Genomic DNA, 25,660 nt, shown 5'->3' on the forward strand with positions numbered 1-25,660 from the left:
TGGCGAGGTTGTCGATAAGGTTGGTGGAGTTGCTGTCGTTGTTGTTCTCAAGGTGATTGTTCAGGTCTCCAAGGAGGATGTAGTCGGTGGAGGTCAGGGCGTGCGTGAAGATGAAGTCGGCGATGGAGGCGCTGAACTGGGGACGGGGTCTGGGGGGTCGGTAGACGAGGGTGCCTCTGAGGGTGGAGTTGGTGTCTTTGCAGATCTGGAAATGCATCTGTTCGGCGGTGCTGAGCGCGTCGTCGGTGCTAGTCGATACCCTGATGCTGTTCTTGTGGACGATGGTGATTCCTCCTCCGACTCCGTTGGTGCGGTCTCTGTGGGTGATCTTGTAGCTGTCTGGGATGGCTATGGTGATGTCTAGTGCGGAGGAGTTGTTCAACCGGGTCTCTGTCAGGAAGGCGACGTCCGGGGAGGTTGTGTTGAGCAGGTCACAGAGCTCGACAGCGTGTTTGCGTGCGGAGCAGGTGTTCAGTAGTATGCATCGGAGGTGGTTGAGATCTTTCTTGGCAGGTGGTTCGTCTGCTCTGTGGCTGGTGTAGCTGCAGTTCCGGCAGGTGAAAGGACCGTGTGCGCGTTTGGGGCGGCCTTCAAGCAGTTGAGGGTCCAACCGGGGTTGAGAGCGTGCAGAGTACTGGCGTCGTAGTGGCGGCGGTCGCCGAGGCGGGTGCGGGGGCCAGGGGTTCTGGCGCTGGGTGTGGTCCAGGCACGGACGGGCGCAGACAGGCTTGCCGCGTGCCAGCGGCGGGGATGTATGGGGAGGTGGGAGTGAGGAGCAGCTGGGAGGCATGGGCAGTGAGGGGCGACGAAGGAAACAGAAGGCAAAAGGGCACAAAAAATTGACGGGGAAACGAGTGTCAAAGAGGGCAGAAAGGTCACAAAAAGGTCACAAGAATACAGGGGGAAACGAGTGGCACAGAAGGCAAAAAGGTCACAAGAAGGGCAAAAATGTCACAAAAAACGGGGGGAAACAAGTGGCACAGAAGGCAGAAAGGTCCCAAGAAAGGGCAGAAAGGTCACAAAAACAGGGGAAACGAGTGGCACAGAGGCAGAGAGGTCCCAGGAAAGGGCAGAATGCCCTAAAAGAACCGGGGGAAACGAGTGGCACAGAGGGCACAAAGGTCACAAGAAACGGCAGAAAGGTCACAGAAATGCAGGGGCAGCTAAGCAACAGCAGGCAAAAACGGGCAGAGAGACACGGGGGCCGCGAGGGGAGCAGAAGGAAAAACTGGGCAGAGAGACACGGGGGCAGCGAGGGGAGCAGGAGGGAAACTGGGCAGAGAGACACACGGGCAACGAGGGGAACAGATGGAGAGAACGGGCACAGACCCCGAACAGGCAGCAGGGGAGACCGACAACAGCAGTCACAGACGCAACAATGAAAATGCAGTCATTACAACGGGAGCAATGAAAGAGAATACGGGCAATACAATGGAGGATGAGCAAACCTACGGCCTTCCACTGGCCACCAGGGATGAGGCGCCGGTGGTAGCCTGCGGGTGGTGGAGGGCCTCGAACTTCCTCAGCAGCTTGGGCAGGGAGGCACAGGCGGTGCTGTGCGGAGGGGGAACGATTTACCTGGTTGGGTCAAGGGTCGCTCTCATCTCAGCTCAATCTTCCGACACAATGAGAATGGGGGCCTGGGTTGTAGAAGTTGGGTGATTTTAATCTGAAAGAACAGAGAGCAGGTTCTGCTCAAAAGAGTGCTTCAAGGCTCTATAATAGCCAAATAGGCAGAAAGGAAGGGCGAAAACAGCAGACTAGATAGAAAAACACTAGACAAGTTCAAAAGATTAGCTATTTATCAAGACTCAGGATGTAGGTGTTTTTTTTTTTTTTTTTTAGAAATTGTGTGCAGTCCGCCGTCACAGTAAGTTTAAGAGGCAGGGTAATCCATAGTTTTCCACCTTCGAAAATGGCTGAACACCCTCCTTTGCTGAACTGTACAAAACCTTGGAGAGAGCATGGAAAAGGAATTAGCAGATTTCCGAGAGCTGGTTGGTGTGTAGGACTTAAAAATTCTTGAAGACTTTGTGGGCCACAGAGAAAGGCAGCTCTGTGAATGTGAGTAAGAGTCTTAAACAGAATCATCTTTACTATTGGAAGCCAGTTAAGGTCCTTTAATGTAGATGAGATGGAACAGGGTCTGTGAAGATGATAGTAATCATCTAGCAGCCACATTTGGCACTAACTGAAGTTTGTATTTGAATTTTTTCGGTAGGCCTATCTAAAGCAATTTGGTGTATTCTGTCCTAGAGGTTTAAAGGGCATTAGTCAAACTTTTTCTAGCCTTAAAAGGCTGAAAAACTAACACCTTACACTGAGTTTTAAAAGACTGAAATAAGTGAAAATAACTGAAAATCTGATGTTTGAAAAAAAGCTTATTCTCAAATTTGACACCCAAGTTCCTACCTACATCAGGTGGAGAGAGGGGAGGACTAAGTTCCGATGGTCACCAGGAGCCGGTCCAATGTTGTTTCCAAATATCAGCAATTTAGTTTGGTCTGAATTTAGAGTTAGATAATTTTTATTCATTCTGATATCGGGCATTTACATAACCTGAGTTGGCTGACCTTATAATTATTTGTGAGAGAAAAGACTAATTATGTATCATCCACGTAAGATGTCACCTTAGACCTGAAGCTCTGGCCCACAACTGTTAGAAGAGTCAAAGAGAAATTAAAAAGCGCAGCGATTAGAGATGACCCCTGCTGCACCCCACAATCCAGAGGAGATGGGTCTGAAGAGAAAGGAGCAAGATGCACTGATTAGAACCTGTTGGGAAGGAGATCCAGGTAGGAGCAGAACCACCAATCCCTATATCCTCTAACCTCTGAATCTGAAAGAAACAGGTTAGTATTAGACTCCTTACCTTAAAATATCCCCAGGCGACAGACTGGATCCGGAAACTTTTGCGTAGCAGTACCCTTGCGCGTCGGTAGGCGTAGTCTGCGGCTCCGCGTTTGTCGTCGGCGTCGTTGGCGCCGGGATGACGTCGCCTGAGTACTTAGACGCCGCCCTTGCACGCTGACGTCAGTTCTTCTTTTTTCCGCGCCAGCAAGCGCTGATCCGGAAAAAGTTGTACCCTAGTCAATTTTTGACTAACTTTTTGGATCCTTTTTGATCGTCTTTCGAAGTCTCTCGACTCCGACGGTGCCGGTAGGGATGCCCGGGTTCAAACCCTGCGTCGATTGCAGCCGACTGATGTCGGTTACCGACCACCATCGCCGGTGCCTTCGCTGTCTGGGCAAGTCCTGCTCCGACTGCCAGGCCCCGACGTCCAAAACTAGACGTGAGCGGTCCCGCAAGCGACTCGAGCTCTGACAGTCAGCCCCGCGCCGCTCGAGGTCCCGGTCTGGAAGGAGGTCGAGGGACCGGTCGCGGGGCTCGAGTCACCACAGTTCCGGGAGTCGGCATCAGTCTTCGGGCTCGAAGTCCTCAGGTAAGAGGCACAAGAAGTCGAAGAGGCGACATCGATCTTCTGACTCCCCCCGACGCTCGCGCAACGCGGCCGGGGGTTCGGGCGACACCGGCTCCGCCGGAACCGCAGACGTTTCAGCCTGCTCCATACCCGACGGTCCCTAGGCAAGACGCGGCGCCGGAGGAGATCGAGTCCTTCCTCATGGCCATGAGGTCGCTCGCTCCTCCGTTGGGTTCCACGGCACCTTCGGGCCAAGCGGCCCCGACTGGGTCCCCACGTGGGCCGGGCGCTTTGGCCCCGGCGCCGTCGGGTGCTTCGGCCCCGACGCCGTCGGCGACTTCGTTCCCGATGCCACAGGGCCCCGCCGGCTCCGGATCCGGGTCGCCGCCGGTCGACCTCACGACCTCGCCGGTGCCGGCCCCCAGGGTGTCGCCCTCTGCGTCGTCCCAGGATGACGCCGTCCCCGGTCCTACCCTCGATTCGGGTCCGGTGTCGGAGCGGCGCCGCGCTCGACGCCGCTGGGAGACTTTTACTTCTACGACCCGGCCCCATCCTTTGAACCTGAGTACCAGGTGATGGGTGACGAGGGGGATTGGGAGGGGTCCGAGGACCCTCTGGCATGTGAGTGTCAGTCTTCTCAGGACTGGACAGGTGAGTTTGGGGAGGCCAGTGGTCTGGACACTTCGCCCGACACTGGTTTTGTCTACCCTCCTAACGTGGCTACGGAGGAGGGGGCTGCCTATAGCGTGGTGCTGACGCGGGCTGCCACGGCCTTGGGCCTTGAGCTCCCCGTCGCGGCCGTGAGGACTAACCTCCTCACCGAGGTCCTTAAACCGCAGGCAAGCTCGGCCGAGCCTCTGCTGCCTTTTAATGAGGCCTTGTCAGACGTTCTTCTGGGCACTTGGTCCAAGCCCGCTACAGGTCTGCCTGTAGATAGGAACGTGGCCATGCGCCACCGTCCGGCTCCGGGCGACTCTTGCTTCCTGTCCACCCACCCCACCCCGAGAGCCTGATCATCCAGGCCTCTACCTCCCAGACCGCATTCCTGGCGGCTCCCCCCGATCGGGAATCCAAGAGGTATGAGCAATACCGGAAAAAGGTATTCTCCTCCCTGAGTTTGTGGTTGCCGTCAGTCAGCACTGCATGCCTCTTGGGCCGTTACACCCACTCTCTGTGGGACACAGTCGCAGACGTGCTGCCACAATCTCCGGAGGAGGCCCGGACTAATCTCGCCCAAGCCCTTGCAGAGGGTCGAGATGCAGCATGGTATTCCATCCGGTGTGGGCTGGATACCACGGACTCACTGGGCAGAGCGATGGCAACGACGGTGGCGATTCGTCACTACGCCTGGTTGAGGTCCGCCAACATTTCGGCTGATGTCCAAAACACCCTTATGGCCATGCCGTTTGATGGCCATCGCCTCTTTGGCGACAAGGCAGACCGTGCGCTTGAGCGCTTTAAGGACTCCAGGGCTACGGCCACGTCCTTGGGCCTCTCGTCCCGTGCCACCAAACGGCTGCCTTTCGCCCCTTTCGTGGCCAAGGAAGGGGCGCCCCCACAGGTCCTGCCAGCCACGGGCTGCAGACTACCATCCAGCGCGGTGGCGGACGTGGAAAGCGCCGTGGCGGCGGTCAGGGACAACGGCGAGGCCAGTCCACACCTGCCCCTGCAGCATCCACCTCAAAACCCTCCTAGTCCGAGCTTTCAGGCCCATGTGACGTCAGTGGGGGGCAGGGTTCGCCATCACCACCTCCACTGGCGCACTGTCACATCGGACAGTGGGTGCTGCAAATCGTCCGAAGTGGCTACTCCCTCCCCTTCGAGGTGTCCCCTCCAGCCATGCCACCGCAGTACCACCGCGTGTCGGGGGATCACTTGAAACTTCTACAAGAGGAAGTTACTTGTAGAAGGCCAAGGGGGCCATCGAACGCGTTCCTGGGCCAGAAGTAGGGTGTGGTTGTTACTCCCATTATTTTCTGGTACCCAATAAGGGCAAAGGGTGCCTACGCCCTATCTTGGACCTGCGCAACGTCAACGGCTTCCTCCGGAAGGAGAAGTTCAAGATGCTGACGCTGGCTCAGGTCTTGGATCCGGGAGACTGGATGGTAGCGTTGGACTTGCAGGACGCTTATTTTCACATCCCGTCCCCGTCCTGCCGGCCCACCGTCGTTACCTGCGGTTCACGGTAGGCCACGAGCACTTACAGTTTACCGTGCCCCCCTTCGGCCTTAACAGCGCCCCACGGGTGTTCACGAAAGTGATGGCGGTGGTCGCAGCTCATCTGCGCAGGTTAGGGGTTTCAGTCTTCCGCTACCTCGACGACTGGTTGTTGAAGGCAGGCTCGCCCCAGACAGTCGTCAGCCACCTCCAGACTACGGCCGACCTCCTGCACCTGCTGGGGTTCTCCATCAATGTGCCGAAGTCACACCTGTGTCCCTCTCAGAAGCTCCTCTACATCGGGGCGGTTCTAGACTCGGCGCAGTTTCGGGTTTATCCTCCCGAACAGCGGGTTCGGGATATTCAGGCTCTGATTCCGATCTTTCAGCATTATCCCGAGTCTCGGTCTGGTTGACGCTGCGGCTTTTGGGGCTGATGGCCTCCTGCATCCTTCTGGTGCCTTACGCCCGGTGGCGGATGCGGACTCTGCAGTGGGACCAGAAGTTTCAGTGGGACCGGTATCAGGGCAACTTGTCCGACCATGTCTTGATCTCGGAGGGCACTGCAAGACAGTTGCATTGGTGGCTCACGGACAGCGATTGGGTCAGCGGCAGATCCCTCTCCCTACCCCACCCGGAGCACGTAGTTGTGACGGACCCGTCCCTCCAGGGCTGGGGGAGGCCACATGGGAGAGGCGTAGATCAGAGGCCTCTGGTCTCCGGCGGAGTCCCAGCTCCACATCAACCTTCTGGAGCTGCGGGCGATCCGGCTTGCACTGAAGGCATTCCTCCCCTCTGTCTGGGGGAGTGTAGTACAGGTGTTCACGGACAACACCACCGCCATGTGGTACTGCAACAAACAGGGCGGGGTGGGGTCGTGGACCCTATGCCAGGAGGCTCTGCGCCTCTGGCAGTGGCTGGAACATCAAGCCGTGACCCTGGTGGTTCAACACCTGGCAGGTTCTCTGAACGCCAGGGCGGACAAACTCAGCCGTCGGTGCATGATGGATCACGAATGGCGTCTGAACTCGGACGTGGCGCAAGGCCTCTTTCAGCAGTGGGGAGAGCCTTGGTTAGATCTATTCGCCACAGAAAAGAACGCGCATTGGAATTTCCAAGGCGGCACTCGCTCGGAGACGCTTTTCGTCGCGAGTGGAGCTGCGGTCTGTTGTACGCCTTTCCACCTATACCACTTCTGCCTAGAGTGCTGAAGAAGATCAGGCGCGACCGGGCCTAAGTTATCCTTGTGGCTCCGGACTGGGCACAAAGATATTGGTATCCAGAGCTACTCAGCATGTCTGTTGATCCCCGATTCGTCTGCCTCTTCAGGAGGACCTTCTGTCGCAGCAGCAGGGGACGGTCCTCCACCCGAACCTGTCCAGTCTCCACCTCCATGCTTGGAGATTGAGCGGCCACAGTTGAGGCCATTTGACTTGCCTCCTGAAGTTTGTAATGTGATTCTGGCAGCCAGGCGTCCCTCCACAAAGTCGGTATACGCCTGCAAGTGGAACAGATTTGTGGCATGGTGCACAGCAAAGGCTGTGGATCCACTCTCTGCCCCCCTTTCTGAGGTTCTCCTCTTCCTTCTTTCTCTTACCCAGCAGGGCTCTGCTCTGGGCACTATCAAGGGCTACCTTTCTGCCCTTTCCGCCTTCTTGAGGCTACCTGATCAGCCTTCTTTGTTCAAGTCCCCGATTGTTAATAGATTCTTGAAGGGCATCACTCATATGTTTCCCCCTGTTCCTTTCGTGATGCCCCAGTGGGACTTGAACCTGGTTCTGACTTATCTGATATGCTCTCTTTTTGAGCCACTTCATAACTGTCCTCTCCGTCTTCCTACACTTAAGACTGCTTTCCTGGTTGGCATCACCTCTGCCAGGAGAGTGAGTGAGCTCCAGGCTCTTTCCTCTACACCTCCTTTCCTTTCTGTCCATCCAGACAAGGTTGTGTTGCAGACGAGACCCTCTTTCCTGCCCAAGGTAGTCACAGCCTTCCACATCGGGCAGTCCATCACCTTGCCCACCTTCTTTCTGCCTCTGCGTCCCTCTAAAGAGGAAGAGCGGCTCCACCGCCTGGACCCAAAACGTGCGCTCTCATACTATCTGGATCGCACACGCCAGTTCCGGGTGGATGACCAACTCTTTGTTGGTTACGTGGGCGCTAAGAAGGGGCAGGTGGTGCACAAACGGACCATCTCTCGGTGGGTCGTATTGTGCATCAAGGCATGCTACTCTTTGGCTAAGAAGGAACCTCCTGTTGGGCTGAGGGCCCATTCCACTCTGGTCACGGCGGCTTCTACTGCCCTGGGCCGGGGAGTCCCCTTGCTGAACATCTGACAGGCAGCTATGTGGTCCTCGCTGCACACGTTAGCAAGACACTACTGCCTGGACAGCCAAGTCCGGAGGGATGGCTTCTTTGGCCGTTCCGTCCTCCAGGACTTACTGGTGTGATTATTGGTTCGCAGACCCACCACCGGGGTTGGTATTGCTGGGGTATCTATTCTAAGGTAAGGAATCTAATACTAACCTGTTTCTTTCAGATGCACAAGTTACTTTCCTTCGATAACGATATATCTGTAAGAAACAGGAGTTAGTATTAGATTCCTTACCGCCCCACCCATCCTCCCCATTCTGCGACCGATATCTAGGGTTAAGGTCATGCCCTTTCAGGGCCCTAGTTTTCATGGCACCAGTGTTGGTTTTTATCATGGTTCTGCATTTCTGGCGCGGAAAAGCTGTGTATAAGAACTGAAGTCAGTGCTCGAGGGCGGCGTCTAAGTACTCCGGCGACGTCATCCCGGCGCCAACGACGGACGCGGAGCCGCAGACGACGCCTACCGACGTGCAAGGGTACTGCTATGCAAAAGTTTCCGGATCCATTCTGACGCCTGGGGATATTCTAAGGTAAGGAATCTAATACTAACTACTGTTTCTTACAGATATATCGTTACTGGAGGTAAGTAACTTGTGCAATAGTCTGTGAGGCCAGAGTGATGTATTATTTATTGTCTTCCTGTTACTTGTAATCTCTAGACTCTTTCATTGCCATCTCCTTCTCGTCAACCTCCCGGACCTTGTCAGAAGATAATGGCTAATTTCTAAACACAGAACCTGCGAGGTAACGAACTGGGAGGGGGGGGGGGGGGCTCGGGGACAGGATTTTGGTTCATCGCAAATGGTGCATCATGCATGGCATGCATGCTACTAAGTGTGTAGTATTGTCATTAAAAAACAAACGAACCAAGATCTGATGCTGCTAATTGGTAGCTCAGTATGTAACCAGTTATAATGGGAGAATCCACAGAACAGGAGTAACTCAATAGAAAAAGATATCTTTATTATTTTTCCATGTATACATTTTCAAGCATGTTTTAGACTTTAAAAAATGAGATTTATAATTTTTTGTGAGCAAGCACTCCTCCAAATAGGATAGAATTATCTTTATTAGTCCCCATCAGTGTATGTATACAGTGTGGTCTACAAGTGCTGATTAAGCAAATGCATATACTTCTATTAAGACCTAAAAACATCCAGTTTATTTGCCAAGTGTTAAATTTGTTTATTCTTGAATTTCTTTTTTTTCAGATATTTCTCTTGATTTTATTTATGTGTGTAACATTGTTGATTGCAAGTCTTCTTTGCCTTACCATGCCAGGTATGTGTTTTTGGTTTTTATTATAATGAAATAGCACCACATTGTATATTAATGAATTGGTTATTTTAAGTCATTTTAAAAAAAGGAGTGGCTGAAGGCACAATTGGTTGCATTAAAAAGTATGCATTAATGATTATACAATAAGGAAACTACCTTTTCATTGATCACATGCTTGTGAATGCACTGCATGCAACCAGATTTTATAAGAAAATGTAATTTCTAGTCCCCCAAACATACCTTTCATTCTTTAATTGAAGGTCTAAACCAGTGCTTCTTAACCTGTAGTCTAGGGACCAGTTGGGGTCCACGACCCCCTGCCCAGGGGGACTGCAACTTCTTACAGCGTTAAATAATGTTAACATATTAATAAAGTGTATATAAATAAGTAAGCAAAATTGAAAATGTTAAAACTTTAAGGAAATTGAAAATTGGAGGCTAAATATTAAGATGGTATCCTTGGATTCATTCATGGGAGCAGTGCAAGCGCTTCAAACATAATATAATATGTTTAATGGGAGGCCTCAATTAGATTTATAAAAGCTCAAACCTTCCCAACATATATATATATATATTTTATATAGTTGTGAATTAAGTAACATATTTTATCATTAGTGTGTTTGGTAAACGCCTGTGTCTGTATTTTTAATTTTATTTTGTATTAATTCTTTTTTTTAACAAATGCTCCTTACATCATAGCATGACTTGCATATCCTTAATACTGACAGAATCAATACATATTCAATTTGAATGGATGGTCATTAAATTACATGTATCGTATTGCAATCCCTGGGTCATTCTGCACCTGACGCATTCCCTCCATACTTTGTTCCATTTGTGGGGGCAGCCCCTGCTTAAGTATATTGCCTTCTCCGCTCCTGCGCACCAGTCCATATCTTTTTCCCTGTATCTCCAATCTGGCACCCGACTGGACCTCCAAAGTTGAGCGATATTCCTTTTAGCCTCTACTGCTACCATGTCTGTATTTTTATGTCATTTTTTACAATTCATATCACCAAAATTAATTTGTGCTGGGTCCCTGGCTCTCTGTAATGACTCATTGGTGGTCAATGGACTACAGTAATATTTATGTGATGTCCACGGATTCCAGTAATAATTAAGTGGAGGTCCACAGAAGTTAAAAGGTTAGGAACCACTGGTCTGAACCAAGTACAGTGACTTAGTTTGGATCTCCAAGAAATACTATTATCTCCCGAAGTGTGTGCCAATTCAAAATTTGAAACAACCCATCGCATTGCATGTATGTTATTTTTAATATAGCGGAGTAACATGGCATGTTTGTTCAATTTATATGGTAACAAAGATTTGGAATATTTTTCTCTAATACTGACTGAGATATCTTCCAAAAGCCTTGGCATTGTTCTTAAATTTCAATTGATTCAAATTTACAGCTCTATTGGATTTCAACATAACCCAGACGGACCAGACTTATTATGTCTAATGAAATAATTGCATAGAGCTGTACATATTGGAAGTCACTCTCTCCACTGTCCTAACTTGTACTTCTTTCTGCATGTAGGCTTTCACTTCAGTTCTCTTTTTCTTATGATGGACCAAACGGCAACCTACACTGCACCTGTTAAGAATGGCCCTCCCTTTTTTTGTTTTACGTGTAAAATTGTTTTATATGTTCAGTAATAAACCAGTCAAATGTGTTTTTTTTTGAGGGGTCTGAAGATGTGTCCAACCATGCACAAGTATGTCCATATCCTCTTAGGCGATCGGCCAGCTGCCCCCAATCGAATATATACCTGTACAACAAGGTTGTCACAACGACAGCGTTGTTACATCGCAGTACCATTGCAACGCAGGTCGTTCCAACGACTTGTTGTAGGGGGCGCTGGATGTTGGAATAGTACAATTTACTATTCCAACTCCAGTGTGTGCAACAATAGGGAAGGTGTTGGAATAGTAAATTATTCTATTCCTTAGCTTAGAGCGCCCCCTACAGCAAGTCATTGTAATAACTTGCATTGTAATGGTACTGCGATGTAACAACATGGTCGTAACAACCGCGTTGTAATCGCATGCGTAATGTAATGGCTGTTTCCCCCTCCGATCCCTCGCCATCCTGACTCCCCCACCATCCTGACTTTCTAAGGGACAACACAGCAACCATAAGGGGCTCTCCTGGCCCCCAACACATTAGTGGCTGCCTGGGCTTCACTCTTTGACAGCAAGCACAGATCCAAGGGGCCTGATGCTTGGTCTGCTGCCGATGGCGCCCGGAGTCAAGATGGTGCCCACTGGTTGCAGCGGCTGAGTGCAGAGGCTCACCAAGGGGGCAATTCCGGCAGAGGTGGACTGTGGTGCCCCAGCAAGGCAGACAGGACCGGCTGGGGTGCCAGTAGACTGTAACTGGACCTGAGAAGCTGGTGGGCAAGGCTGAGAGACACACGAGAAGACAACTGCCTGGACAAAGTCTGTGGTGCGAGGAGGAGTGAGTCACACTGGAGGACCTGGGAGCTGGCACCCGGGCCTGGAGAGTGAGCCCAGCTGAGTGGTGGCCCCAGGGGGAGCAACGGTGGCCTATAGGAGGTGGGGACTGTGCCCCCTACTGCTCCTACACACTGCCTTGGAGAAACCCCCATACCACTGACACAGAAGGACTGGACATCCATGGCAACATCGTCCTAGACCCCTGGATTTCTGGGACAAGTGCAACTGGTAGTCTGTGAGTGCAAACTACAGGCTACGCCCCTGTCTTGAGCACTAGGTCGACAGTGGGCCCCCTGCCAACAAACACAAGCCTACAATGGTGACGGGGGGGGGGGCAGTCGTATACCCATTGGCTAGACATGACCTCTGGCCTTGTGGCACCCACCTTGGGATAGACTGGTGCCCCCGGTTCCAACATGGATGTTGAGAGAGGCACCAGAAACCCATTTTCCAAGATCCACTTGCAGACTTGTTCAGGGGCTACTCTCATCTGGCATACAGCCATGCAAACTAATCTGAACTGGGACGCCTTCCCGGTAGTGACTCTTGTATTCTGTATCGGCCAGGTGGTGGAGGTCCTGCGTTCGCTGGAAGGGGGAGCTTAGTTAAGGGGACTTAAATATAGTGAGTGGATCAGGGTGTTAGAGAGGGTATTTGTGGCAGACCCAACGCTCCAGCGCCAATTACTAGAGGACGGAGAAACACATGCTGCCATTCCGAAACAATTGAGAGCACTAGATAGGCAGGAGTGCTTAAATATTGCTCACTCGGAAGGGGTCCGGGCCAACAGGTTGCTCTCTGGGTTGAATCGGCCTCCAGAATGAGGAGGCTGTAGGAGAGTAGGGTCTGCTTCCTATGGTCAGCCCCACTTTTTGCTTTGCTTTACTGGTTTTCGACTTAGATGTGGCTGTGGGCCTGCTAATCAGACCCACAGCCCAGATGCACTCTCTCTAAATTTACACCATGTACTCTAGGTACATCCACAATTGGGAATTGGTTCACCTTATCAGCCCCTGTACAAGTGTACCAAAGGTGCCCAGGGCCTAGGTGCAACCAAGGCCTACCAGGGGCTGCAGCAGGTATTATGCCACCCCTGGCTGGCCATCCAAACTGACACAACTGGCTGATCACTCAGCTGGGGCAAGATTGTGTAATCACCCCTTGCTTAGGTATAGTATTCCTATATCTACCCTTATATATAGACACACATTACCTATAAGTCACTCCTACGGCAGGCCTTAACAATCCTGGAGGCAGAGTGCTTGGTTGGGTTGGTTGGTGAGATGGTGCTCTAGCATAAGCTGAGCCTGTCTGCAGCTTTCGGAACCATGTCCTTATAGCTGTTCTATGATATCGCCATACCATATACTCTTAAGTGCATTATAATCCTCGCGGTTAAATGCTAACTTTGGTTTGGCTTTATCCAAACATGTCGTGTAAGGTGTCATACGCTTTGGAATACTACCCCATCGCCAATTCTGGCGACGGGGGTAGCATTCCACCCTTCTAGAGGGAGAAGACATGTTGTTGCTGACTATCCCGGTTAAAGTTAACCAGAGCCCCAGCGTCACAAAATGGACGCTGCTCCCATCGACACAAGTCTGACCTCCTGCTGCTGGGAGTCCTTCCAGTCACGGAGGTTTGGACAATAGGTTTCCTGCCTGGGGAGGTGCGAGCACCACCTCAGACAGGACTTTGTGTATTGGGACAGGGAGGGCTGAATAGAATGAGACACTGCCTGGAGCACACAAGGTGCTCCATGCTTACCCCAGTTCAAACCGGTTGCTGGGGCACTCCAGCCCCAGCTCTGGCGCGAAACTGGACAAAGGAGAGGGGGTGTAACCACCCCCCTTCCTGGTCCCACCCATAGGAGGGCCCTAGAAAGTAATCCTGCCCCTTTTAGTTGTGTAAAGGTAGGAGCTGAGTCCTGAGACTTTAGATTAATCCTGAATCGAAACTTGACACGGAACTCTGGACCTTCGACATTCTCCTGAAGCTGAAGACTGAAGAATCTCCCTTGTGCCAAGGAGTGACCACCCTGGGCAACCAGGCACCATCCAGCAAATCAACGGCTTGCTTTGTCGACGTTCCCGCCGGAACCCGAGCACAGAGCCTGACAAGACCCAGACTTCCAGACCTCTCTGACCCTCTCTTCACGACTGCAGCATAGCTGAGATCCGTGGAGGCGACGAGACACGTGGGACCGGACATCTTGAAAAGCCTGCAACTTGCTACCTGTGCAGCTCCTGAGCTACCCTCGAAGCTGTGCACTGGGGATTGAGAAACCCCGAACCCGAGCTCCACCTGCACCGAAGATCAGCCCTCCACACTCCACGAGTTCTGCGTGGGGCCCTTCTGCTTGTGTTCTGCTCGACGCGTTGTCCGGTTGCTGGCCCGTTGGCTAGTAGCCTCTGTGACGACAATCTTTTTTATCCACATTGCTGGTCTGGTTGCTCCAGACTGGCCCTTGCTTCCCTGCAAAGGTGAAGCACCACAGACCTTGCTGGTCTGCACCAGAAGCCTTTGTTGAATCCTGCGTGGGTTGCCTTTGCCAGGGCTTGTTGACTCCAATCCGGCAGTCGACCCCTCCATCTGCGAGATCCTTCGTGGGACAGCTCCTCTCCAGCACCTGGTCGTCGTCGACGCCTCCTGGTCCGCGTGGCTGCAAAGACAAGCTTCAAGACAGCACCTGATTGCTCCTCGACGTCGTCTGGTTCCTTCCTGGTTCCACCCGGTCACTGGCTAGTGACCCAGACTCTGTCCCCTCTGCTTTCAGGTCCACTTCATCTTCGACCCACCCTTGGATCCACCCGGACATCTTCCTCCTGGTCACCTGCAGCATCTTTCTTCAAAGGATCCAAGGCTTCAACAGCGAAACCCGACACATCTCCGCCGGGAGAGATGCAGCTAAGTATATGATCCGTTGTGGGCTGAACACTGCTGATTTTCTGGGCAGGACTATTTCAACATCGCTAGTGCTTTGTCGCTACGCCTGCATGAGGTCCTCTGGCTTTTCAGGGGATGTCCAGAACACCTTGATGGACATACCCTTTGATGGCCGTCTCCTTTTTGGCGACAAAGTAGACACCGCCCTAGAGCGCTTCAAGGACTCACGGACTATGGCCAAGTCCTTGGGCCTCTCCACGCGTCTGGCGCAGTCTGCTTTTTGCCTCTTTAGTGGCTTCTGAAGGGGTGCCCCACTGCGTCTCACCCAGGACCACAGTGTAGGAAGGTGGATATCTGACTATGGTTGCCCCCAACTTTTTGCCTGGTGTTTTGCTGGTTTTTCGACTTAGTTGACCTCTGGCCCTGCTATTCAGGTCCCCAGGCCCACTGCTCTCTCTGTAAAATGGATTCCATGTACCCTAGGTACATACCTAATTGGATACTGAGTCACCTTATCAGCCCCTGTACAGTGTACCTTAGGTACCCCGGGCATAGGTGCACACAGGGCCTACCAGGGGCTGCAGCATGTATTATGCCACCCCTGGATGGCCATCCAAAACAGACACAACTGGCTGCTTGACAGCTGGGGCAAGGTGGTGTAATCACCCTTTGCTTTAGATATAGTATACCTATATCTAAACCTAAAATGGGCACACAGATCTCCTATCAGTCACTCCTATGGCAGGCCTTAACAATCCTGAAGGCAGAGTGCTTGGAATCGTGTGAGATGGTGCTCTGGCATGAGCTGAGCCTGTCTGCGGCCTTCGGGATCTATCCCTTAGCCGTTCCCATGATAGCGTCAGACCATATACTTTTAAGTGCCTTATAATCCTCGCGGTTATGGTAACTTTGGTCTGACATTATCTAAACATGTCGTGTAAGGTGTCATACGCTTTGGAATACTACCCACTCGCCAGTTCTGGCGACGGGGGTAGCATTCCACCCCTCTAGAGGGAGCAGACATGTTGGTAACTGTAACCCCGGTTAAAGTTAAACACAGCCTCAGCTCCACAAAATGGATGCTGCCACTGAGACACGAGTCTGCCCTCCTGCTGCTGGGAGTCCTTCCAGCGAGGGAGGCCTGGACAAAGGGTTTCCTGTCAGGGGCGGTGCCAGCACCATCCCAGACAGGATTTTGTGTATCCCAGGTAGGCAGGGCTGAGAGGAAGGTGACTGCAAGTGGCACCCCGGTGCTCACTGTGCATATGCCGGCTCAAACCAGTTCCAGGGGCACACCAGCCCCTGAGCTGGGGAGAGACCGGACAAAGGAGAGGGGTGTAACCACCCCCCTCCTGGTCCCACCCATGGGCAGGACCTAGTCGCGTGCCAGCCCCTTTTTTTAGAATAGAGGTAGGAGCGGGCCCCCTTCCCAAATTGGATAATCTTGAAACTTGAACTACTTTCCACGAAAGGAACTCTTGACATTCTCTGAAGACTCTCCCTTGTGGCTAAGGAGTATCCACCCTGCACCAGCAGGCACCATCTAAGCGCTTGCGGTTTGCTGCACGTCCATTCTCCGGATCAAGACTGATCAGCTCGACGAGACCCGGATTCCCTGCCATCTCTGACCTCTACCTGCATCATCAGCCCAGCTGAGATTCGTGGGTGCGACGAGACCCATGGGACCGGCTATCTTCAAGACCTGCACGACGCTTAACCAGCACGACCACCGAGGGACCCTCGAGTGAGTGCACTGGGATTAATATGACTGATAGGTAACTGTTTACCATTGAGCGCACAGCTAAGTAAAGGTGAATGTATACAGTAACAACGGTGCTCCAAAATTATAACTAATCGGTTACCACGATTAGATCAATAAGCTCAAAAGGGCTCAACACGGATACTATAATCATCGAGCACTCAAAAAAGTCCAGTTTTAGTGTTCCATTTATTGGTTTCTTGATTCTTGTCACAATTTAATCTTCATTGGTACAATCCTCGTATTGTATTCAACAAAACAGCAGCCAACGCACGTTTCGTCTGGTCTGATCAGACCTACGACTTCCTCAGGGCTGCAACCCAAACAAATTATAATAGTAATAAGTAAATCAATTAATGTCTAAATATGACATATTCTCATTCATCTTCGTAAGGATTAAATAACTAATTTATTATAGTTGTGTCTAAAAGAGTAATTTGTATAGAATTGTGTACTCACCACCAAGTTTATAGGCTGAAAGCACCACATGTGTGTAATTTTAAACGAATAAATGGAGGGTTCTTAATTTATTAATTCTAAATAAAGAGTAAAAAGAAAGAACAGTGAGATTGTAGTAACAGTTCCAGTTTGGCGTCATAGCTAGACCACGAGGCTACATACCTATGCCTTCCCTCATCGGTAGCATCAATTTATCCACTTCTTGGGTATAGTACAATCATTAATGTTAACGTATCTGAAAGAATCAGTGCATACGTATTCAGACTCATATAATTCAGTACTCATTACCAACGTGTACTCAACTCATAATGATCAGGACTGTCTTACCTAAATCCTATAGAGGTAGCATCCAAGATTTATCGAACGATATATTGTGTGGCTCAAATTTCCATATATAAGCTTCGTTATATGTAGTTATAATTCAATTACCAAAATCGGTAATAATATCTGTAAAATAATTAGTTACAGACCGTTATTAAGTATTTCTGTTAGGCATTGCCCTAAATATTGCACTACGGTTGCCTACAATTTTATATAATGGAGACAACCATACCTCTGAATATCTAGAGGTGATCCTCAGATTCTCGCCGAAAAGTTGCTCAGTCCCAATATCACGAGTATCTGTGAACGAATAAGTAAATATATAGCGAGTTGTCTGGTATAAGCTCAGTAAAGGTTCCTGCTTGTGGTATTATTCTAAGATTACTAGCATCTGTGTGCAAATCGTACACTCACCGATTACAGAGTCTCTGGGCACCTCGGATCGCGTCTCATCGTGTCAGCGTCCTACTCAGGCGCCATCTTGGTTGATCTACTTTATAGCATGAAGTGATTTTTTGGGCGCCATTTTGGTAAAGTTTCAGTGCGTCTAATACGAAGCTCAAAAACACCTAGATTGTCTATTGATAACGATATCATGTACCGTTTATTTCTTAATTCTCACATATTATAAATAATACTCTCACTTAAAAGTATTTACGTGAGTTTTTTCGAAAGAGATTTTCGGCGAGAAAATAGCACCTCATGCACAAATATTTGGCATATTTGCATATTATTCCAGTTGTAACAAATCGTATAGTATATTGCCCTAAGTATTATCTATTTTAGGTCGCTACTAGTTACTACTCGAATTTTAGTAGTGTTCACAGTCGCCATCTTGGAAAGGTCTCAAGTTCTTGTAATGAAATTATTAAATCGAAAAGGTATATAAACTTGCCCGTTTGAGAAGCCCCAACCCTGAGCAGCTCCAGTACCGAAGTCCAGCCCCCCAGCCTCCACGAGATCTGCACGGGGCTCTTCTGCTGCCTTGCTGCTTGCCACGTTGTCCGGTCACTTGCCCGTTGGCTAGCGACCCTCCTGACGACGTACCACGACGTTTTCACCGCTTGTCTAGGTCCTCTAGACTGGCCCTTGCTCCTTGTCCAACAAGAAGTGCCCTGGACCCTCCTGGTCCACTCCAGACGCCATTTTGACTCAACCGCGTGGGCTTGCCTTTGCCAAGGTTTGTTGCTCCAATCCTGGAACCAGCAGCGCCGACAGCAGACACCATCGTGGGACAGCTCGCACAAAGTCAAAAGTTTTTATTTGTAGAGGTACTCATCAGAGGACCACAAATATACATTTACAACATTCAAAAGGAAAATAAAACATAACTTCACATATCAATCAATATAATTTTAAAAAAGTTTTGAAAAATTTATAAAAATTATAGCAAACAACTTCATTTGGAGGCTGTTTACACAGATCCATTAATTCACTCACTCGAGTAATTCTGCAAGATCGATAAATGGGAGCGAGGTATCTTTTCCGAGCAGTAGTTACCGTGGAACTGGGGCATACATACAACAGATGCTCTAAGGTTTGGTCTCCCCCCTCACACAAGGGACAAATCGAGGATCCCCCTGGCTGCCATTTTACGGTATAAGATAATACAGGTAAAATACCCAGTCTTAACAAAGTTATCATCCTCCTTGGGCCGTGTGGCAATGAAAACCCAATATATAGTCGTTTTTGTTTATATTCCAGGGAGTTTACATAAGATTTGTACATTGGCAGTTTTTTACAATGTTGGTAGTCTAGTTGATAGCTTAGCTTCGGGGTGAAGCATTTTAAGAAAAGTTTCATTTGAGCGTTTGACCAGCCTTTCAGCATTTCCGGGGTAATCTCTGCCATTTGTAAAATAATTTTCATATTTTTTGAAAAAGTTTGATTTTTAGATGCATCCTCCAACATTTCCTGGCCCAGCAGATATCTTAATGTCCCTTCTTCTGCATGGAGTAGATTGTAACTCCATCTTATTACATTTGCTACCGCCGTGGCATATGAGCTCGTGATCGAAAGTTCCATACGTAGTGCTTGGACTGGTGTAGAGTCGGAAACTTTCATTATCCTTTTTAGAATTTTTCCCTCCTTACGATCCATGTAGGACCACTGTGCCATTGGAATGTATTCTGTTGCGTATGACAAAACAGGGGGAATTTTTGTTTTATATATTTTTATTAAAGAGGAGAAATGCCGATTCCCAGTTGTCCGATATAGCCTTAGGAGGGCCTCAGTATGCACCTCAGACTTCCTCTTCAGATTTTCTATATGGCTTTGATTAGAGTTATTTTTTGTGAGGATCCTGCCTAAGTATGGATATTCGTTGACTGTTTCTATCTCCTTTCCGCCTATACTCCATCTATATTTAACAATAGATTTCTTCTTTGAGAAAACCACAATTTTTGTTTTGTTTAAATTGGGAACTAAGAAGTTAGTTTTAGAGTAGTCATGGAGGATGTCCAAAGATTGTTGCAGACCATAAGGAGTAAGATCGAACATCACGATATCATCGGCATATAGTAGCACTTGTATATTTTGTTTAGCAATTTTAGGGGACAGATTAGAACCTTGAGATAATTGTTTAGGTAAATCGCTGAGGTATAGGGAAAATAATAATGGAGCTAAGAGACATCCTTGCTTTAGGCCGTTAGATGTTTTTATCCTTTCTGTTAATCCTTGTTCGCCTCCCATTTGGACCTGACTCCATGTATCAGTGTGGAGGTTCACTATTGTTCGGAGCAGTAAGTCTGGGATGCCAAGTTCCTTAAGTTTAGACCATAGAGTAGGGCGATCTACTCGATCGAATGCTGTTGAGTAGTCTACGAACACCGCATACACCGCCTGGGATTTACCAGTTACATATTTATCTATTATTGTTTGTATTATAGCGATGTTGTCCGTTACTGAGTGTTTTGGCCGAAAGCCAGCTTGAAAGATAGGGATTTTTTTTAATGTGAAAGCCCATTCTTTTAATCTTTGTAATACCTCCGCTGCGAATATTTTTCCAGCAGCATCCATTAAAGCAATTTGGCGATAGTTTCCTGCCATTGTCCTGCTGCCCTTTTTATATATTGGGATGGTGATACTTCCCTGCCAGGATATAGGAATCTGTCCAGTGTTGAAAATATGATTGAATAAATTTGCCAACAATTTACTCCATTCCATTATATTCGCCTGGTAGATCTTTATTGGGAGCTGGTCTGGTCCAGAGGCTGCTGTTTTCCTAGCTTTTCTTATATTCCGTTCCACTGAGATCGTTGTAACTCTATATACGTATGGGTCAACGTCATCACTACATTGTTCTGTGCTATTCCCCACAAAATTACCCTGGTTTGCTTTATATAAGTCCATTAAGTAGGATTCCCAGTCCTTTGGAGTAACGGGTATAGCTTGTAACCTTTTTTTTGTACCAGTTAGTTTTGCTACAAGTGACCAGTACTTCCGAGAATTCATGTCTTTTGCCGCTTCTTGTATATCCACCCAATTCCTGTCTTGATTTTCGTTCTTTATTTTTTGCTTTTTCCTTCTAAGTTTATTTTTTAGTTTATTTATTTCCTTCTTAGTTGACATAGAGTTGTTCAAATATTGAGAACGTACTAATCTATTCAACTTTTTCTTAATTACATTTAATTGGGTATTTTGTGTATTATTTTTGTTACGATTTTTAATCTCATTGTTCACACCTTTAGGAGCGCATTGCAATTTGTCCATTAATAGATTTTTTAGCTTATTGGTAGTGAACTCGAAATTTTCTATTGGATCATCCAAGGTAATTTCTGTTAGGAGATCTTTCTGTTCGATCACCTTCGATATTCTGTCCAATACTTTCGAGCTCCAAAAGATTCTTCTTTGGGCACTATTTACCACAACAGTACTTCTATAAAATGTTAGCTGCCTACTGGTAGCTGGTTGAGTCCTCCATTCTGTTTTTAAGATTAGCAAAGCATGGTCACTCTCTTTGCTTGACTGAATTTTTAAGTGGGTAACACTTTCTTTTAAATTCATATCACAAATAATATAGTCGATAATAGATGGATTTCCATTGCCCTGTCTAGTTTTTGAAGCGGGAATATCTCCTTCTGTATTTCCATTCAGAATTACACCTCTTATTGTAGGAAGTGTTGATAATAATAACTTTCCTTTTTTGTCACATTTTGATCCCTTAGGGAATTGTGGGACTAAAGACTCAGCAAGAATGTCATCATAAAGTAACATCCATTTTCCAATTTCTGCATTCGAGATTTTGCCATTTAAATCACCTGCTAATAAATATGGAATGCATAATTGATCTTCAATAATTTGGGTGATAGATTCCATGATTACTAAGAAAATATTATCATAGATCTTGCCCGGAGGGGCGTATATATTAAATAGCAGAAATGATTGTTTCGTTGCTTCCTCATTTGTTTTTAAATGGATTTTTAGGCATTGCAGATTTTGTGAGTTGGTCTGGATGATTTCCTGGGCCCACATATAGTCCTCTTTCAGTAATATGGCCAGGCCACCCTTTGCATGGCCACGAATGGATGCTATAGCGGGGATATCGTATACATAGTAACTATTTTGCGAAAACGATTGCGTTTCCCAGGTTTCCTGTAGCATTATGAGGTCCGGGAGATTATTTACAGCTTCAGTTAGTTTGATTTTCGTTACCCCCGCTATATTCCATGATAGAATTTTAAGACCATTGCTAAACAGGTTGTCCCAAGTATGATGTACATTTGTTACTGTTCAAATTCTCAGATACCCATGACCAGGATTCAGTGCTTTCTCTATATTCCTTTCCCTTTATATCTTGTTGCCAAACTAGCCTTTCGCCATTTTCTAGTTTTACCTTCAAAAAGTTTTTCCCAGGATAATTGGTTCCTGAATGCGTTACTTGGGTCACATGTGTTTCTCCCAATGAATTTTTGGGGTACGAATTGGAGATTTTCCAAATTTGATCGTCATAACCAGGAGGAAACCTATTATCTTTAAGATTCCTTTTTGGATATACATCGTAGCCATGTTTATGTAGTGTTTCCTTTTCACTGATTATGATTCCAGGTATAACATTTGACCAGAAGGTTACTATAGCTATTTTGTTGTTATCTTTTTGTGGAAAGGTTACTAAATCAATCTCATTGCTAGTCATCGATTTCAGGGGTTTAATATGATGTAGTAGATTAATAATTTTTCCTCTATTTAATGGTGATAAATCCGTTGGGAAGAGTTCTTCCAATTGAAGTGTTCTAGAGTGTGGTGTTCCTGCTCCTTGTTGATTTTCTCCTTTGTTCTCATTTTTGGACATACTTTGGAGTTGTAATGTTTCAGGGACATTTTGCGGGACAAAGGCCTTAGCTGCAGGATCTAGATATTTCAATTTTTCTTCTCTTTTTTTTGGACTAGTTTCCATATTAACCATGGCTCCAGACTTAGGTGGTTCAATTTCAGGTGCTTCTTGGATGTTATTAGGAGTTATAAACTTTTGGAATTTTAGCTTGCAATTATTTTTCCTGTGTATACGTCTTATTGGTCTCTTCCTTTTCCTTTTCCCTTTTCCTTCTGCTCTATCAGTAATTATAGATTTATTTGTTTGTCCTACTTTTCCCTTTCCCGACATTTTATCTGACTTTGAAGTCGCTTTTTTGCTGGATTCACCCATGTCTTCTTCCTTCGGTGTATCCAAATTCGTTAACTTTGTGAACATTGGATAATGTTTATCTTCAATTGGTTTTTCTTTGAAGAGTCTTTTCAGGGAGAATATCGGTGTTTCATGTTGTCGTATTAACTTGTCCTTTTTTTGTTTCGGGACTACCGATGTTTGTGTGCCACAGTCGTTTTTTCCTAAATCTTTGGCAACATTTTTGTGGCTTATAAAATTCCTTTGGTCATTAACCTTATACTTCATTGGGTTTTCCCCTATTTCATGGGGTTCTTTCCGTTTCTTTTTTTCCTCAACCAAATGCTTAAGGATTCCGATTTGTACGTCCAATGTTTGGTCAGAGTTTTCTAGTATGTTCCCTAGAAAAGAAAGAACCGACTCTAATATATCATGTAGGGAAATCAAAGCTTTAGACATTGGTGTAGCTATATTAGCTGTGTAATTGGTATTTATGAGAAAAGGATCTATCGACGATACGTGAGTTTGTGGATTCGTTAAGTTTTCTTGAAAAAGGCAGCTGTTAGATATTTTTGTCTCTTGTTGGTTTTGTATTATCTTAGAATTATTTGCACAAAGATCTTCTAGATCGCTAGTATTTCCTGGGCATTTTTTTGGAGTTGACGATATTAAGTGATTTTCCTCATGACCCTGGGTTTTTGAGTTGTTGGAATTATTAACGGGCTTTTGCTGTTTGTCAAAGACAGTGTCACTTAAGTTCAGTATTGGAGCTGGGCCAAATTTGGATAATACTTGTGCTTCTGACTCTGTATCCAATAGTGAATTTAATATTTCATCTTCCTGGTGTAATTTCTTGTCGATTTCAATTTCTTCTTTAGATGTCAAAGAAGAAAAATATTCAGTGATCGCCGGGGTCCTTGTGATGCGACCCTGTTGTATCGACTTATCGGTTGATTTTCGAACAGCATCCTCCGTACCCATACGTTTCATAAATATAGTCCTGGATCGTAATTTTTTTATACCCATGATTTTAGCTACGACTATTTCAATTAAATTAGGGTGAGTATGTTACACTGATAGGGCAATAGGTATATTAACGATCAAGCTTACCGGGAGCAGGAGGTTAGTGGGGTGGCCCGTCCCGTCCTGGTCCGTCCTCGGACGGCCTCAGACGGCCCGCCCTTTGCCCGGGCTTCGCCCCGGGCTACGACCCGCGCGCGTCCCGCGATACGCGTGAGAGGTGGGAGTTATATTACTGCGTGGGTAGGGAGGGCGTGTCACTGGGAGGGGGCGCGGCACTCACGGGAAGAGGACCAGCTGTAGGTGGTGAATGCTGGTCCTCGCAGTCCCGGGGCCGGCGCCTCTCCCTCCTCTGCGGCCACAGAAGCAACGAGGTCCTTAAAAGAATTAAAATCGGCAAGAGCACAGGGTACAAGCTACTCCAGTAGCGTTGGAGAACACAGCAGACGCTTCTCCTGCTTTGCGAGCGGCGCCCGCGAAGCGGGGGCCGCGAGTAGTTACTGGTGATCAGCAGGGCGTGGCACTGGGAGGGGGCGCGGCACTCACGGGAAGAGGACCAGCTGTAGGTGGTGAATGCTGGTCCTCGCAGTCCCGGGGCCGGCGCCTCTCCCTCCTCTGCGGCCACAGAAGCAACGAGGTCCTTAAAAGAATTAAAATCGGCAAGAGCACAGGGTACAAGCTACTCCAGTAGCGTTGGAGAACACAGCAGACGCTTCTCCTGCTTTGCGAGCGGCACCCGCGAAGCGGGGGCCGCGAGTAGTTACTGGTGATCAGCAGGGCGTGGCACTGGGAGGGGGCGCGGCACTCACGGGAAGAAGACCAGCTGTAGGTGGTGAATGCTGGTCCTCACAGTCCCGGGGCCGGCGCCTCTCCCTCCTCTGCGGCCACAGAAGCAACGAGGTCCTTAAAAGAATTAAAATCGGCAAGAGCACAGGGTACAAGCTACTCCAGTAGCGTTGGAGAACACAGCAGACGCTTCTCCTGCTTTGCGAGCGGCACCCGCGAAGCGGGGGCCGCGAGTAGTTATTGGTGATCAGCAGGGCGTGGCACTGGGAGGGGGCGCGGCACTCACGGGAAGAGGACCAGCTGTAGGTGGTGAATGCTGGTCCTCGCAGTCCCGGGGCCGGCGCCTCTCCCTCCTCTGCGGCCACAGAAGCAACGAGGTCCTTAAAAGAATTAAAATCGGCAAGAGCACAGGGTACAAGCTACTCCAGCTCGCACCTCCAGCCTGGTCGCCGACAACGCTTACTGGCCCGTGTGACTGCAGAGTCCAGCGTCACCCACTCACCTGATCGCGGTGACTTCATCCGGTGCCATCCTGGTGCCCACACAATCACTGGCTAGTGATTAAGAACTGAGTCCCCTCTGCTTTCAGGTCGTCCTCTTCACTGATCCAGCCTTGGATCACACCGATCTTCTTCACTGGTCGCCTGCCAGCAACATCTTCTTTCAGGCTCCATAGACGACAACGAGGATTCCCGACGTCATTTGAACCCTATGCAGCCGCAGCCCCTGGGCTAGGTAACTCGAGCATTTCGGTGCTCCAGCACAGGTTCACTATCCTAGTGTCCAGATCCTTTTTCGTTTTTAGTCTACCTAGTCGGATTCGTCCGGAAACAGTAACTTTAGAATTGCTAGCATCCATAGACTTTGTCCCGCATCCCGCGTAAGAGTTCCCACTCTGCACCCGGGTTCCCTAGGCCCCCTGCTCCTAACCTAAGGGTTCAGTAAGGTAGTCCTAGCGGTCCTGAAGCCTCTGGATCGTGTTACTTACCTGCTAGTATTTCGCATTCCACTTTTAGAGTATATGGTTTTTCGTGCCCCTCGGGCATTTGTGTAAATTGTGCGACTTGCAGTATTTGCTTAAGAGTTTTGTATTGTGCTTAGCTCCCTGACTCATAAAGAGTTCAGGGTAGACTTGTTAT

At 48.4% G+C, this 25,660-nt stretch overlaps 1 protein-coding gene across 1 annotated transcript in view; it reads left to right on the forward strand.

The window, feature by feature from the left end:
• MARCHF6 (membrane associated ring-CH-type finger 6) overlaps nucleotides 1-25,660 on the forward strand; it is a 1,360,950-nt gene that overhangs the window by 921,205 nt on the left and 414,085 nt on the right. Inside the window, exon 20 of the mRNA XM_078687648.1 lies at nucleotides 9,162-9,231. Within this exon, the coding sequence (XP_078543774.1) occupies nucleotides 9,162-9,231 (70 nt within the window). The remainder of the gene's footprint in view (nucleotides 1-9,161; nucleotides 9,232-25,660) is intronic.

The sequence above is a fragment of the Lissotriton helveticus genome, chromosome 4_1 (assembly GCF_964261635.1).
Source record: "Lissotriton helveticus chromosome 4_1, aLisHel1.1, whole genome shotgun sequence".
Lineage (NCBI taxonomy): Eukaryota > Metazoa > Chordata > Amphibia > Caudata > Salamandridae > Lissotriton > Lissotriton helveticus.